At 38.4% G+C, this 15173-nt stretch overlaps 1 protein-coding gene and 2 long non-coding RNA genes across 3 annotated transcripts; all 3 read left to right on the forward strand.

The window, feature by feature from the left end:
• The first annotated feature begins 1131 nt into the window (after positions 1 to 1131).
• On the forward strand, positions 1132 to 8373 carry LOC112844752 (uncharacterized). The gene is made up of 2 exons (XM_025904376.1): positions 1132 to 2538; positions 8326 to 8373. Exons 1-2 carry the CDS (start codon positions 1803 to 1805, stop codon positions 8334 to 8336), a joined length of 747 nt encoding a protein of 248 aa, XP_025760161.1. The 5' UTR covers positions 1132 to 1802; the 3' UTR covers positions 8337 to 8373.
• A 415-nt stretch (positions 8374 to 8788) lies between these two features.
• LOC112844753 (uncharacterized) lies at positions 8789 to 9412 on the forward strand. Its single transcript, XR_003217501.1, has 2 exons — positions 8789 to 8847; positions 9046 to 9412. It is a non-coding gene; the product is annotated as an uncharacterized LOC112844753 (long non-coding RNA).
• An 818-nt stretch (positions 9413 to 10230) lies between these two features.
• Positions 10231 to 11795, forward strand: LOC109198068 (uncharacterized). Its single transcript, XR_002059048.2, has 4 exons — positions 10231 to 10460; positions 10642 to 10773; positions 10860 to 11082; positions 11167 to 11795. It is a non-coding gene; the product is annotated as an uncharacterized LOC109198068 (long non-coding RNA).
• Positions 11796 to 15173: the final 3378 nt, after the last annotated feature.

The raw sequence follows: 15173 nt of genomic DNA on the forward strand, positions 1-15173 counted from the left end.
TTGAATCTAATAATGTACTGTACAACTCTTCAGTGTGTAATGATATATATGTTCTGTATTTGGACTGTAAGCGCACTAAATTCTAAGGCACATTAAGTAAACAAAACAGATAAGTCAAACTTTATTCAACTCATTTACAATAACTCTCAAAATTGTTCAGTTGTAAGACATAAAATACAGAATACACTCACTTTTCAGGATTTGTGTATTGATGAATGTGGATTGATCAGTTTGAAATCTGCTTCATAAGCATGGCTCTCAACAGGTGCCAGGCCCTATAACACACACCATATTATGTTGAAGCACAGTACGAATACTCTACGAGGGTGCTGACTATGGTAGCCATGCTCCGACAATACATCAAGTGGTGCTGCTTTGTAGCTTACCAAAGACATACTAAAACATTTGACAGATGCTGTGAGTGCCGTGTACCACATAGAATTGGTTTGAAATCAGTAAACACAACCATACATAAGGTGACTGTCTATTTTTGAGAAAATTAAAGGCTTTAAATGTGCCTTATAGTCTGAAAAATACAGTAAAGCCAGGTTTATTGAAGTGTGTCTAATTCCACTTTCTTCTGTCTTACAGGTGACCTGCTGCAGAAAACCCTCTCCCTCTATCATTAACAAGCAATTCAGTCTGTCCTATCACTCTCCTCTCCCTGCTCCATCTTTTTTGACAAGCATTCTATCTTCTATCATTTCTCCGCCATGAGCTCTATCTAAGTTGACAAGCTTGAACCTGAGTTGAAACGCAATCCTGTGACTTGAAATCAAGTTTTACCAGAATCTAAGTTTTGGAATGAAGTTACCAGAACTTCGTCAATCTGTTTTCAGAATCTGAGAGATCTCCGCTCTCACTCTCCATTTTCCTGTCGTTAAACTCTCTCACATCCAGTCATTTTGCTGGAAATTACAAGTAAAAGTTGAATATACAGTAATAGAATTACAGAACAGTAGAACTCACTGTAGAAACTACTTACAGAGCCTACATTGTCATTTTAATTTTTACATTACACTTTGGAATAAACACTGATAGTTTGGCTTACGGGTGCTGTTACTTTGATAAATTATATAAAATACACACCTTTTTCAAGGTTATTTGTAATAAGATAATCTGGTTTTTGTAATACATACATTCAGACTTATATTCACATAAACAATAAATTGGATCCAAATATATTTTTCAAGTCTGTTTCATTGGCTATAACATTTGACTACAAGTTTATACTATTATTATTTAAGGACAAACCCTTTTTTGTCACTCAGTGTAAGTATTCAGTTACAGTTGTCATCTAGAGGCTGCCCTGAGAACCCAGACTTCCTGTTTCCTGACTGCTGCAGAACGTCCAGCTGAAGAATCCCCATAGCCTGTCATCTGATCACCACACCATCACAGCTCCTTATATTTGCTTTAAATTTTGTGTAAATCTTTCAGATATTTAAAGTCTACTTAAAAGCTAAGAGTTTAATTATAGCCTGTTGATTGTTGAGATTTATTCTGCATATTACTTTACAGAAGTATAGACCAATTTGTTATCCAGTCTGGTTAAAAAAAATAGAAGTAATAATATACAGTTTTTGAAAAAGGTACAATAAAACAGACCAAAGTGTTTTCAAAGAACTTTAAATAAGTTAAACTAAATATTGAGTTTGTATTTAAGTGAGCCTTTTACATCAATTCTGATAAAGCTCTGATTTAAGAGAAAGTTGAGGAATCAGTTTTTCAGTGTTTACAGGTTGAGTTTTGTTTACATTTGTGTATAAATACATATAAGGTCCAGTTTGTACTTGCACAAAATGCCAAGAAAAAGTCAAAGGTCACAGTCCCAGAAGCTTAGATGGCAAAAGCAGAAAGAACAGGTAAATGTTTCTCAGAGCGGTGAGGAGGTAAAGGTGTCTGTTACAAGTATTCCCAGTCCAGAAGTGCAGAGCAGCGTTCAGACAGCCGCAGTGTCTTATGCAGATGTGGTAAAGAGAGGTGTTCCCTCAGCATGTGTGCCAGATGCTAAAGTACAGCAGGTAATCCAGACTGAACCCCAGGTAACTGTGCAAACGCAGCATGATGGAGAAGCTCCAGGACCGTCTCATGTACAGGTTACAAACAGTGAAAGTCGTCCACGAGTGAGTAGCATCTGTGCGTCCCGAAGCCAGGCCGCTGCTAAGTATGGAAAGTACAGGAATCAGCAATGCATGGCGAACAGTTTGGTTTTCCTGTCATTCTTACACGAGGATGAATTCATTACCAGAGCAGATCTAAACTGTGTGTTGGACAAAGGCCATGCCGTGTATTCAGATGCCAGAAAGAGGTTTGTGAACAGCGTGTTTCTCGCCTGTGATGAGCTTCCCACAGTGGTCACCAGCCGCAGACACGAGTATCAAGTGGACATGTCTCAGTTTGCTCATTATGGCACATTTGATGGTACAAATCATCTTCCGAGCCTTGAACAGGGACTACAGTGTTTGGCTTCAGCGGTTCGCTATGCTTTGCTAGTCATGGGAGGAACCGTCATTGCAGTTTGCAGGCTGACTTCAGGTGAATATGCATATTTTGACCCTCACCCACGTAAGTCTACAGGAATGCCATTGTCGCTAGCTGTAAGTGGTGGAACTGCAGTTATGTTAAAATTCACACGTCTTAACGACATGATTGACAGGATCAAACGCTTGTACCGAATGTTTAGCATCGCGCCATCCTGCACTTATGAGCTACAGCCTGTCGAGTTTCACAGTGAAAACCCTGCTGACCAAAGAGATGCTGATGAAAACAGACAAACAGCTACAACTGTTCCAGCACCAGCTTTAAATGAACCTGAATTTGAAACCCCAAAATCCACTGAGCAGACACAGAAAACTGTGACCGACACTTTAGTCACTGAAGTGATGTCATCCAGAGTGGATTATTCAAATGAGCCAGCTGCTCAGCTGAACAATCGTCCTTATGATTATTTAGAAATAGAAACCCCTGCATCTTCTGTAAGAGACACTCAGGTAACAAAAGAATCTGTTCCTCAGAATGATTTAAACACTGCCTCCTGTTTGACTGAGACAACAGAGGAACTCTCACATAAACTGTTGAAGCTTAATAAACAGCAAAGGAGAAAGATTAGGAGACGATTATTGGTCCAAGAAAATCTTCCACAGAGAAAGGAAATCAGAAAAAGAAAGAAAGACAGACGTACACTTTTGATGAAAGCTTTAAGGCAAAGAAAAAAGATTCTAGTAGAAAGTCTCATGATTCTGATCACAGTAAGAAAAAGAGTGTGTACAAAAATAATCTGTATAAACTCAATGCTACATATAGAGAGAAACAGAGAGAACATTTTAGAAAAATCTACAGAGATAGTGCTAAAATTAGAGAGAGAAAAAGAGAACGTGTCATAAGGATGTATAAAGAAGATTCGTTATTCCGAGAAAAGCAGAAGGAACGTATGAGAAAAACATATAAAGAATCTTATAGACAATCTCCTATGTTCAAAGAACAGCAGAAGGAACGTATAAGAAGAATATACAGAACGTGTGCTGGATTCAGAGAGAAACATAAAGCTTACATGAGGTCATATGTATATAATCTATATAAAGAAAGTGAAGAATTTAAACAGAAAAAACGATCTTACATGATTAAACGTTATGGAGAAGAGAGACAATTTCAGCAGAAACACAAGGACAATATGAGAGAAAGAATGAGAGTAAAATATTGGAACGGTTTTTCTTTTAGACAGATGCATAATATCAGATGTGCAATGAACATAAAAGAAAATATCGTCAGATGCATCGACCAGCTGAAAGTTTACAGTGTCAGTCAGATAACACTTTAATGAATGAGGCCATATCTCGTTTCAGATCAAACATTAAGTCAGCACCATCTTATGTTTGTACTGTTTGTCTAAAAGCTTCTTTTCCTAATCAGGTGAAAATCTGCAAAAGAAACAATTACTCAAAACACGAAACTGTAGCTCAGCAGTGTCTAACTGGTAAATTTGTTCATATGTGTGATGAAGCATGTAATGATCACTGCAGCTTTCCTGATGAGAGAAAAAAGGAGTATATCTGTCACACGTGTCACAGTTCCCTCAAAAGTGGACGCATGCCAAGGCTTGCTGCTGTCAATGGTTTAGAACTGCAGGATATCCCAGCTGAACTGTGTGATCTCAACATTCTGGAGAGACATCTGATTGCCAAATGCATACCATTTGCTAAGATTATTCCTCTTCCAAAGGGCAGACAAAGACTCATACGTGGTAATGTGGTGTGTGTCCCATCTGAAGTCCAACAAACAGTTGATTCTTTACCTCGGCTCAGAAACCAATCACAGATAATGAGGATCAAGCTAAAAAGACGACTGTGCTACAAAGGCCATCAGCTGTTCCAGACTGTCACCTGGTCTAAACTGATCCAAGCCCTGCGTAAACTGAAACAAATTCATCCACAGTACACAGATATTATTATCAGAGATGATGCATTGCTCTGTGATCCAACGTTACCTGATGATGACAGCAGTGATGAAGCCAGCATGGGAAGTGATGATTATGATGAAGCAGATTTAATGGAAATTGACAACTATGAAAAAGATGCCCTTTTGTGCGAAAGTGAGTCTGAAAGTGAACAAGCTATTAATATGCAATCCTGTGATGAACAACCAGAGGAACAAAATCCTGAGGAACCAGAAAGTGATTTGAACAATGGAGGTTTTGCTCTAGAAAGTTGTCTGCAGCCTGTAGACATTTCAGAAGAGATTCTCTGTTTCACTGATAACACATATTGTGTGGCTCCTGCAGAAAGAAACAATCCTGTTAGCTTCTTCAGAACTCCTCATTTGGAAGCCATGGCATTTCCTGTGCAGTTTCCTACTGGTCAGAATACACTGGATGAAAAGAGACGTCTCAAGCTCACACCGAGTGCTTACTTCAAGTCAAGGCTTTTCAACATTGATGCAAGATTTGCTAAAGATACAAATTACCTGTTTTTCTCACAGTTTGTCACTGAAATACACTTGGCTAATTCCAGCATGACAATACAGTTAAGGAAAGGTAAAACTATGACGAAAGATGGACGCAAAATCACATCAGGAATGTTACAAAGTAGGACAGAAGTAGAGAAGCTGGTAAGAAATAAAGATGCAATCAGATTTATGCAGCCACTCAGAGGAACTCCAGCTTACTGGCAGAAAACTACCAGAGATTTATTCAGTATGGTCCGTCAAATAGGAACACCTCAGTTCTTTGTCACTTTCTCTGCTGCTGAGATGAGATGGCCTGAAGTGATTCAAGCAATAAAGAGACAGCAAGGTGAAGAGGTTGATTTTGAAGCCCTGGACTGGTCAGAAAAGTGTGAAATTCTAAGATCAAATCCAGTAACCACAATGCGAATGTTTGATAAGCGTGTTGAGGCTTTGTTCAGAGATTTGCTTTTTTCTCCTGCACAGCCCCTTGGTGAAATCATTGATTACTTTTACAGAGTTGAGTTCCAGCACAGAGGTAGTCCGCATATACACATGTTGCTGTGGATTAGAGAAAAGGTAGAAGTAGATGTGGATGATGACCAAACTGTCTGTGACTTTGTGGACAGATACATCTCAGCTCAACTCCCTGATCCAGAAAAACAGCCTGAACTGCACAAAAAAGTCGCTGAACTACAAAAGCACAGCAAAAACCACACAAAGACATGCTTTAAGAGTGTGAACTCTGGTTGTAGATTTGGGTTTCCAAAACCACCATCCACAAGAACAATGATTGTGAGAAAGGATGAGGATTCAGACACTGAAGCTGCAAAAGCCAAACTCAGACCTTTGTTGAACCTGCTGAAGGAACCTGAAGCTGCTTCTCTCACCATAGAGCAGATTCTGTCACGATGCAACTTGACAATGAATGAGTATGAGCAATGCCTCCAAGACATAAACAAGAAAACAGCGCTGATTCTGAAACGTGACCCAAAGGACTGTTGGATCAACAATTACAACCCAGACCTGCTTGAAGCCTGGAACTCTAATTTAGATGTCTCGTTAATATTGAATGCCTATTCATGTATAGAATATCTCTGTAAATATATAACGAAGAAAGAATCTGGCCTCTCTGAATACCTAAAGACAGTTATTGACAACTCTGATAAGAACACGGTCAATGAATGTGATGAAATGAGAGCTGTGATGCAGGCTTATTCAAAAAAGAGAGAAATCAGTGCACAGGAGTGTGTGACTCGAGTCTGTGGCCTAAAAATGAAAAAATGTTCCCGCAGTGTTGTATTTGTACCAACAGATGATAACCCAGTAAAAATGAGTCGCCCGATGAGCTACCTGGAATCCACAACACATGACAGTTGTAATATTTGGATGACAAGTTTGAGTGATAAATACAAATGCAGACCTGAGACACCAGAATATGAGGAAATGTCCCTGGCTGATTTTGCTGCCTTGTGCCGGTTGGTGAGTGGTCCAAATGAAGGAAAAGATGTGCTTCCTCTTCTAAATCAGCTTGGATTTGTACAAAGGCGAAAGAATGATAAACCAGCTATAATCAGATATTACCACTGCTCACAAGAAAAAGATCCCGAGCAATATTATGGACGACTGTTGAGACTTTACCTTCCACACAGATCAGAGCAGGAACTGAAACCACAAGGGTTCCAAACCTATCAGTCCTTCTACAACTCAGGTTTTGTACGACTTCCATGTTCAGACCACAGTGAGTCCGTAAAAAGGGTTGTGAAGAGAAATAAAGACAAGTATGAGAAGAACTCTGAGGATATTGAGAGTGCACTGGAAGAGTTTGAACAAAATAGGGATGTTGTGATCGATGAATGGTGTAATCTGGCTCCTGAATCTGAAGTTGTGAGGCTGCAATGTGATGAGAATCTTCCTGAGAGACATTCTGATGATGAGAACGAACAGGAGAATGTTCCCGACTACAGTCGTCAGTCTGATGCTGTAACAGAGATCAGAGCCGTCAGAGAACAACCTGCAGTCGATCCAGCTGTGGTACGTGTAATGTATCAGAATCTGAACCAGAAGCAGGCCTGCGTGTTCTATGCTATAAGAGACTGGTGTATTCAGCGAGTTTGTGGTTTGAACCCAGATCCATTTTTCTTCTATATCAACGGTGGTGCAGGAACTGGAAAGTCACATCTGATTAAATGTATTCACTCTGAAGCATCAAAGATCCTGAGCAGACTGCCTGCTAATGCAGAAGAAGCTGACATATCAAATCCAACTGTTTTACTGACGTCATTTACCGGGACAGCAGCTTTTTCTATCAATGGCTCTACGTTACATTCTCTACTGAAACTACCCAGGAGTCTGAAACCACCCATTCAAGGACTTGGTAACCAACTAGATGAAGTCAGATGTGAGCTTATAAATGCTGAAATTATTGTTGTTGATGAGATTTCAATGGTTTCAAAACCCCTTTTTGCTTATGTGGATGCAAGACTGAAACAAATCAAAGGCACTCAGAGACCTTTTGGTGGAATGTCAGTTTTAGCTGTTGGAGATTTTTACCAGCTGCCACCAGTGCGACAGTCTAAACCTCTCTGTGTTTACGATCCAGAACAGATTGACCTATGGCAGGAACATTTTCAGATGATCACTCTAACCGAGATCATGCGTCAAAAAGATGATGTGGCCTTTGCTGAGATGTTGAACAGGATTAGAGTCAAAGAAAAGACAGATGAGCTTTCTCAGTGCGACAGAGATTTGTTGTCACAGGCTGTGACTGCACCAGAAGAATGTCCAATCGAGGTCTTACACATTTATGCCACCAACAAGAATGTTGAATCCCACAACACAGATACGCTCAAGAAGCTTCATTCAAACATCATAATCATCACTGCAGACGATTTCCAGAAGGATAAACGTACAGGCAGAATGGCACGAAGAGACAAACCATTTACAGGTGGGCGAAATGATTTACCCGACACCCTGAACGTCGCTGAAGGAGCCCGAGTGATGCTGACCAGAAACTTGGACACACTAAACGGTTTGGTTAACGGTGCTTTTGGTATACTGATAAAGGTGGTGAGATCTGAAAATGATGGACACATAATTAAACTGGGGCTCAGAATGGACAACCGGCAGTCTGTAAGAAACACCCGCAGTGCTAATGCAGCATCTGATGATCTGGTTTACATTGAGAGAGCAGAGGAGAGTCTGAAGTTTAAAGGAGCGGTACGCAGACAGTTTCCTGTAAAGCTAGCATTTGCCTGCACAATTCACAAAACTCAGGGTCTTACAACACAGACAGCTGTAGTTTCAATGAAGAACATTTTTGAACCAGGTATGGCTTATGTTGCTCTCAGCAGGGTGACGTCTCTCAGTGGACTCTATTTGCAGGACTTGGATGAGAAAAAGATTTACGCCAATCCCGAGGTAACTGCAGCGCTCCAAACCATGAGACAAGCCAGCGTTGAGGAAATGATGCCTCTTCTTCAGGTCAGAGAAACAGCCAGCAGACCTGACACTCTTACACTGATCCATCACAATACGGAGGGTTTACCATCTCACATCAGTGACATCAAGAGTCATCATGAAATGTGTTTAGCAGATGTTTTGTGTCTCACAGAGTCTCACCTCCAAGGCTCCTTTGTTGCAGACAGTCTTCATTTGGACGGCTACACCATGTTCAAACGCAACAGACATGTGTCCTACACAAACTTTCCTCACATGGCCAGCAGAAGTGGTGGTGGAGTTGTTGTGTATTTGAGGAATCATTTTCAGGTTCAGGTAAAACAGTATCTGCATAATGTCACTGATCTTGAGTTCTTAGTGTTGAAGGTTCAGGCTCCATTCCCTGCGCTCATTGCTGTTGTGTACAGACCTCCTGACTACAGTTTGACACCGTTCATGCAAAACCTGGTAAGTCTTTTAGATTCACTTGAAATAATGGACTGTCACCCAATCATTGTGTGTGGAGATTTTAATGAGAACCAGTTACAGAGTGGAAGAAAACAGATTCTGGAGCAGTTTCAGTTGAGAGGGTATTCACAGCTGATCACTTCTGCCACGACAGACAAGAACACCCTGCTTGACCTCATTTTTATTTTTCATCCAAAGCACAGCCTACATTCAGGTGTCCTGAGAACATATTACAGTTACCACAACCCTGTGTTTTGTGTCCTGTCCTCAAGTCAATCATGAAGTCGTCTGGTGAGTTTTGAAACAATTACAGATCATGTTTGTTACAGAGTTTACTGATTGTAGAGCATGAAAAAGATTTTTTGTTGATAATGGAAGGCAAAAATTTGTTTCCCTGCTCTGTCTGTAAGAAGACCATCCTTCAATTTATCAAACCTTTCTCATTGCAATGTTATTAATCATTTCACCAAATCATGGCTGTACTTCATGCAGAGCAGGGAGATCTGCCTTCTGTTATCATGCACCTCTGATCTGAAATGTGCTGCAAAAAGTATTAAACAGACATCATTTATTTTTTTATTCTCATTTTTTAAATGACTAAATCTACTATTTTAAAATGCATTTTTTCATGGATGTTAATTGTCATCTCCTTTTTTGATACTTTTATTTATTGTGCCATATGTATCTCAACAAACGAGATCTTTGTTGAGGGCTTTTAAATATGAAATAGTAAATAAATAAATCCCAGATAAATGCAGGTATTTATTATTGGTCACAGACAATTATATTTTCTTAATTATAGTAAATTTTGTAGAATCAAATGTTTTTGGGATGAATGAGTCTTATCATGTTTTACAGGTAAAAAAATGTTAAAAGTTTTAAACTATCTTTAGGCTACCAGAGATGTCTATAATGATACATTATGTAGAGAACAACATTTTTACAGCTTACAGAATTTGTATAAAAACTGATTTAGAAGTACATGGAAAGTTTCTGCATCCATTTTCTGACTTGGCCTTTATCCGGGTGGGTTTGGGTTTGGGTGGATAAAGGCCAAGTCAGAATTTTCTGAGCAGCTGGAAAAAGCTGCTAATAAACAAAGACATCAGAAAGCGGGGGCTTTAGGTGTAGCCCCCGCTTTCTGACGCACTAATTAGATTTAGTAACTGACACCCCATACCAGCATTAAATAGACACTTGGGGACTGAGATGGGTGGGTGGGGAGGGTGGGTGGTGTTAAAAGCACTTCATGTTTTGTAGATGTATTTTTTCAGACAGGGCACACACAGTCCTGTTTCCTTTGTGGGAAAACCTTCAAACGTCACCATCCTCAGCTGAAACAACATCTTAACACCATCTTCATGAACTGCTGAGCCAAACCTGATCCATCAGTGCTGGACTGCACAGATAACTACATGCCACAAGGAGACTGCTGTTTTATGAACTGCCATACCAGTGTGTCTTCAATGGAGAAGATGACACACCTATCACCTGACCTCCTGCCTGATCTGGAGACCATCACCATGCTGCCACACTACATACCTCTGAAACCATCAAGGATGACTCATACCGAGGAAACTGTATATGCTCAGTGATCCTCAGCACAGAGAGAGGTACAATTCTTTCTCTTTGATAAAAAATGTCAGTGCTTTTCATTCAATTAATTAATTTAAATCCTATTTATTGCATAAATAATTCCATACTCAAATGATTATACTTGTTGAAACTTTTTGAGTTTTAATTGACATTATGGATTACAAATCTATGCTTTTTCTACTCTGTCTCTCTGTGCAGGTATTGCTGTCTTCTGAGTTCTTCAGTGTCCCAACTGAGACATTCAATCCTCATCACAGAGCTCGTGCCTTTCCTCACCATCATGTGAGTGTGAGATTGCTCTGGAGTCTGGTGGCCTGCAGCACCTATGAGGTATTTCAATATTGTTCATTGTATAACTCATTTGTAGTTTTTAGGCCTTAACACAAATAAAATGTTCCATTTTCTGTATTTTTTAGAACAAGCTCGTCCTGTGTGCCTGCATTCCAGCTTCTTAGACTCTACGCAAGTGGACAGAGTATCAGTGTTTGGCCACTCTTACAGCCACCGACTTCTGTCAACTCACTGCTACTGATCAGGCACCTGACTCCAGGAAGACAGAGGGCTGCAAGCCTGTCATCGTTTCCAGTGTGGCTTTGTATTCTTGGGGTAGCATCAGCTTTTTCCCACAAATATTCAAAGGTAACACTTATTTTAAGCTTAGTTATTAAATCAAAAGTCTTCCCTTGTGTTAATTACATTTTATTTGTTTTTGTTTTCTTTTAGATTTATATGCAGTGATCGGATGTGGTGGAGCTTTGTTAACTGTGTGGAAAACATCTGTTTGTGATGCTATTTACAATGAGGCTGTAAGGTGACAGTTTCCATGTAATTTCAATACTTTTACGAAGAAAAAACATGTTTTTAATTAATATATTTTTTCTGTTTTGTCTTTTGGACTTATGGTTAACATTCCTCTGTGACAGCAAATACTAAACTGGTCCAAGTGACCAGCATATCATTGGTCGAGGGTAAAAAGGACCACAATGAATTTTTGACTGTGTTTGTGTCACCAGATTTAACAAACAATATCAGACATATGAAACTGAACTCTGGATTAATGTGCAGATATACTGTTTTTTGTGGGTGGTTTTTGTTTTTGTTTTTTGTTATTTTGTAGAACAAACCCAATCTATTTACCCAAACCATATAACTTGTTTTGGTAAATAGTGGATTAATATATCTAAGTCTATAAGTATAGCAAGCTGAATTCATACAAACACACAGCTCTAAATCTTGAATTGTAGGATGTACAAAAATGATCATGTGATTATTATGGACATTTAAATAACTATATCTATTAAACCATTACACGTATTCTTTATAGAAATTACACAATCTCAAAATGTGAAAAAGTATTTAAGAGAAAAGATAATGTGTGTTTGTATGAATCCTGCATTAGTATGGGGTGTCAGTAACTACATTAGTATAGAGTAGGTCTAACAGTGGTTTTACACATCTGCTCTAATATATATAGATAATGGGTCAGACATATAAAGTCATTTTGAAAAGTTCATGAAGGTCTCATCCATTTATAGGTGTTCCTCTTTATCATTTTATATCAGGTCACACAGCTGACTTGAGTTTTGATCAGAGTCGAACCATAACATTCATGCTAATGGTTCTACTGTTTACAGTTACTTTATGATGAATTTCACCCTGGTCACAGCACTATGTGAAAAGCTGTTAGAGGTAAAGTTAACCCAATTAATACCTCATCATAAGTCACTCTCTAACGCAGGGCAGTGGTTATTTTTCACTGTAATTTATTCTACAACAATGTTCTTTATTTGATCCCTGTTTCTTTAAATATGTGCATCGATTTGTCAGCTGTGTGACTCGACACCTGAAATATATCACAATGTCGACTTCATTTCGACAGTATTTTGTAGTTTGGTACCATATTTATCATCAAATCAGGAAGCAGTAAACTAATTGAAAAAAATAAGCTTTTGAAAATTTTAATGTGGCATTGGAATATGCTGTTTATCCTTGCCAAATGGTATGTGCACAAAACTCCAGCAAATGAGAGGATATATTTTTGTCTCTCACTTGCTGTTTATATATGTATATATTTTTGCAGTTAATAGCCTATCATGTGTCTGCGCATCTTAGGGCCAGAAACATAAACATGGAAAACAAGGATATGTTCACAATTCCAACATATGCTTCACTTGTTTGTATATTTAGATTCATTTGATTTGCATTTTCTATTAATATTTTTCTGTTTGTCCCAAATGGGATTTTTATTTCTGTATGCCATTATTGTAATCATTGGAAACAACTGAGTAAATATTTTGTATCATATGTTTCTAAAAAATATTTAAATGTTCTACTTTTCTACTACTGGTTTTCTATTTTCTAAACTTTCTGCCACTCTTTGGCATTTCACTAACATTATTTTTGGGAGTTTTTTTCTCTGACTGCAGCATCTTGTGCATTTATTACCTAACTGTTTTTGTGGGTTTCTTTTTTGTTTGTTTGTTGCCATTTTTACATTTCACCAGCTGTGTAAACTCTGCAATTTTACCTTGGTTTTGGTCCACATCAGTTTATCTGCTGGCTGTTTTTTTTTTTCCTTTTCTAATGTTTCTGGTAATTTTTCACAGTTAAATGAGTGACTTTGAGGTTAATTCCGCGTTTTCAGCTGTTATCTGTTGACAGTTTTGCCTAATTACATTTCTGCAAAATTAGAGCAGTTCTGGTAAGTTGTAATATTTCTGTGAAGTTATGTTATTCTAAATTGTTACATTTCTGCTAAGTTGTAGCTTCTGGTAAACTACAATGTTTCTGCTGAATTGTTATGTTTCTTCTAAGTTATTGCATTTCTGCTAAATTATTACATTTTTGTTAACTCAATGTTGTTCTGCAAAGTTATTAAAATTTCAACAACTTTTTAAACACTGACTTTGATTTCTTCAGCTTCTTCAGCTATTTTCAACTATTTTCAGCAAACATGCGTTGTTATGGTTGCTATGCAATTAACTCAGAGTGGACAGTGGAAGTGTGTGAATTTTCTGTTCAAGTCCGAACAACTTCTTGCTACTCGCTCAATTCTCACTCAACCCCCACAAATTATACATCAAAGCGTAGGTATTTTTGCTGGCTTTCATTGTTATCATTGTTGTGGGAGTTACAGATTTTTTGCAAATCTCCTCAGGGCAACAAAAACTCTGAAAACTCTCCATAGACAGTCAATGGAGAGTTTCTTCAAAATCACCGCTATTGTTGCCCATTGAAATGAATGGAACACATTATCAATGTGGTCACTTATTTCTGCTCGCCCGGCTGAGCGTGTTTTAGGTCAGTGAGATGAGCAGCCGTTCTCAGACTGGGAGGCCTGGGTTCAAATCCCGCTTATGGCAACATTTCTTTCAGTTAACAGTTAAACTTTTTTAACTCTTTTCAACACAAATTTCAACTTTTCCACCCCTTTTCAGCAAAATTTTCATTTTTTTCTGCTGTTTTCAGAAAAGAAAGTCTCTTCAGCAGAAATTCTGCTCATTCACCTCTTTTCAGGGCAATGTTCTGCTTCTTTCCATCTTTTCTGCAGAAATTCTGCTCATTCAACTCTTTTTAGCAGAATATTCAGAATTTTCACCTTTTTTCAGCCCAAATTCTGCTTATTCACTTCTTCTGCAAAATTCTCAACCTTTTCACCTCTTATCAGCACAAATCTCAGCTTTTTTCAGAAAAAAACTCTTTTGAGCAGAAATTCTGCTGATTCATCTCTTTTCAGCGCAACTTTTTGCTTCTTTACCTCTTTTCAGCAGAAATTCTGCTGATTCACCTCTTTTCTGCAAAATTTTCAGCCTTTTCACCTCTTATCAGCACAATTCTCAGCAGCTTCTGCTCATTTCAGCAAAATTGTCAGTCTCTCCACCTCTTCTTTGTGAGAATGAGTTTGGCTACGTGAGATGAGTGGCTGCCTTGAAACCAGGAGGGCCAGGTTCAAATCCTGCTGAGGGTGACATTTTTTTTTTCACCACCATACAACTTTTTGCAACTTTTCAGCTTTTTCAGCTTTTCAGCAGACAGCTTCAGCGTTAAGGCATCCACACAGCATTTTCGCAGGAAATGCAAATTTTTCTAGTTCTTTATTGTGTGGATGCCCTAAAAGGGCTTCCACACTATTGAGTTCCTGTTTCTCTTTATTGTGTGGATGCCCTAAAAGGGCTTCCACACTATTGAGTTCCTGTTTCTCTTTATTCTTTATTGTGTGGATGCCCTCAAAGGGCTTCCACACTATTGAGTTCCTGTTTCTCTTTATTCTTTATCTTTATACTTTATTATTCTTCTAGTTGCTCCGTTCTTCGCCGTTTAACTACTCTGTCAGTTTTCAGCCGATTTTCTCCGTTCAAACTCTAAACTGTTCTGCTCTTTCTGCTAATGACTGCTATGACTTTTGGTGTTTATTACTATTATACTTTTTAAAATATTACACTTTTTTCCTTTAATTTGTCCTATTGAAATGAATGGGAAACTTCCACAATTCTGCTAAAACTTGCTTGTTTTTGAAACTTAACTACTTTGTCATACTTTCACCTAGAAACTCCATTCAAACTTTAAAATGTTCTCAGATTATTGGGCTATTCCTGAGTGATTCAGCTTTTTCAGATCTTCTACCGTTTTAATTTTATACCTCTTTAAGTTTTCAGTTGCAAAATTGTGATTTTTCAGAAAATACATGCGTTGCTATGGTTGCTATGCAATTAAGTCAGAGTGAGTGCTGG

The sequence above is a fragment of the Oreochromis niloticus genome, unplaced genomic scaffold (genome assembly GCF_001858045.2).
Source record: "Oreochromis niloticus isolate F11D_XX unplaced genomic scaffold, O_niloticus_UMD_NMBU tig00001211_pilon, whole genome shotgun sequence".
Classification (NCBI taxonomy): Eukaryota; Metazoa; Chordata; class Actinopteri; order Cichliformes; family Cichlidae; genus Oreochromis; species Oreochromis niloticus.

Coding starts and splice junctions, on each gene's coding strand:
- LOC112844752 (XM_025904376.1), top strand. CDS start 1,803: ATGCCAAGAAAAAGTCAAAGGTCACAGTCCCAGAAGCTTAGATGGCAA.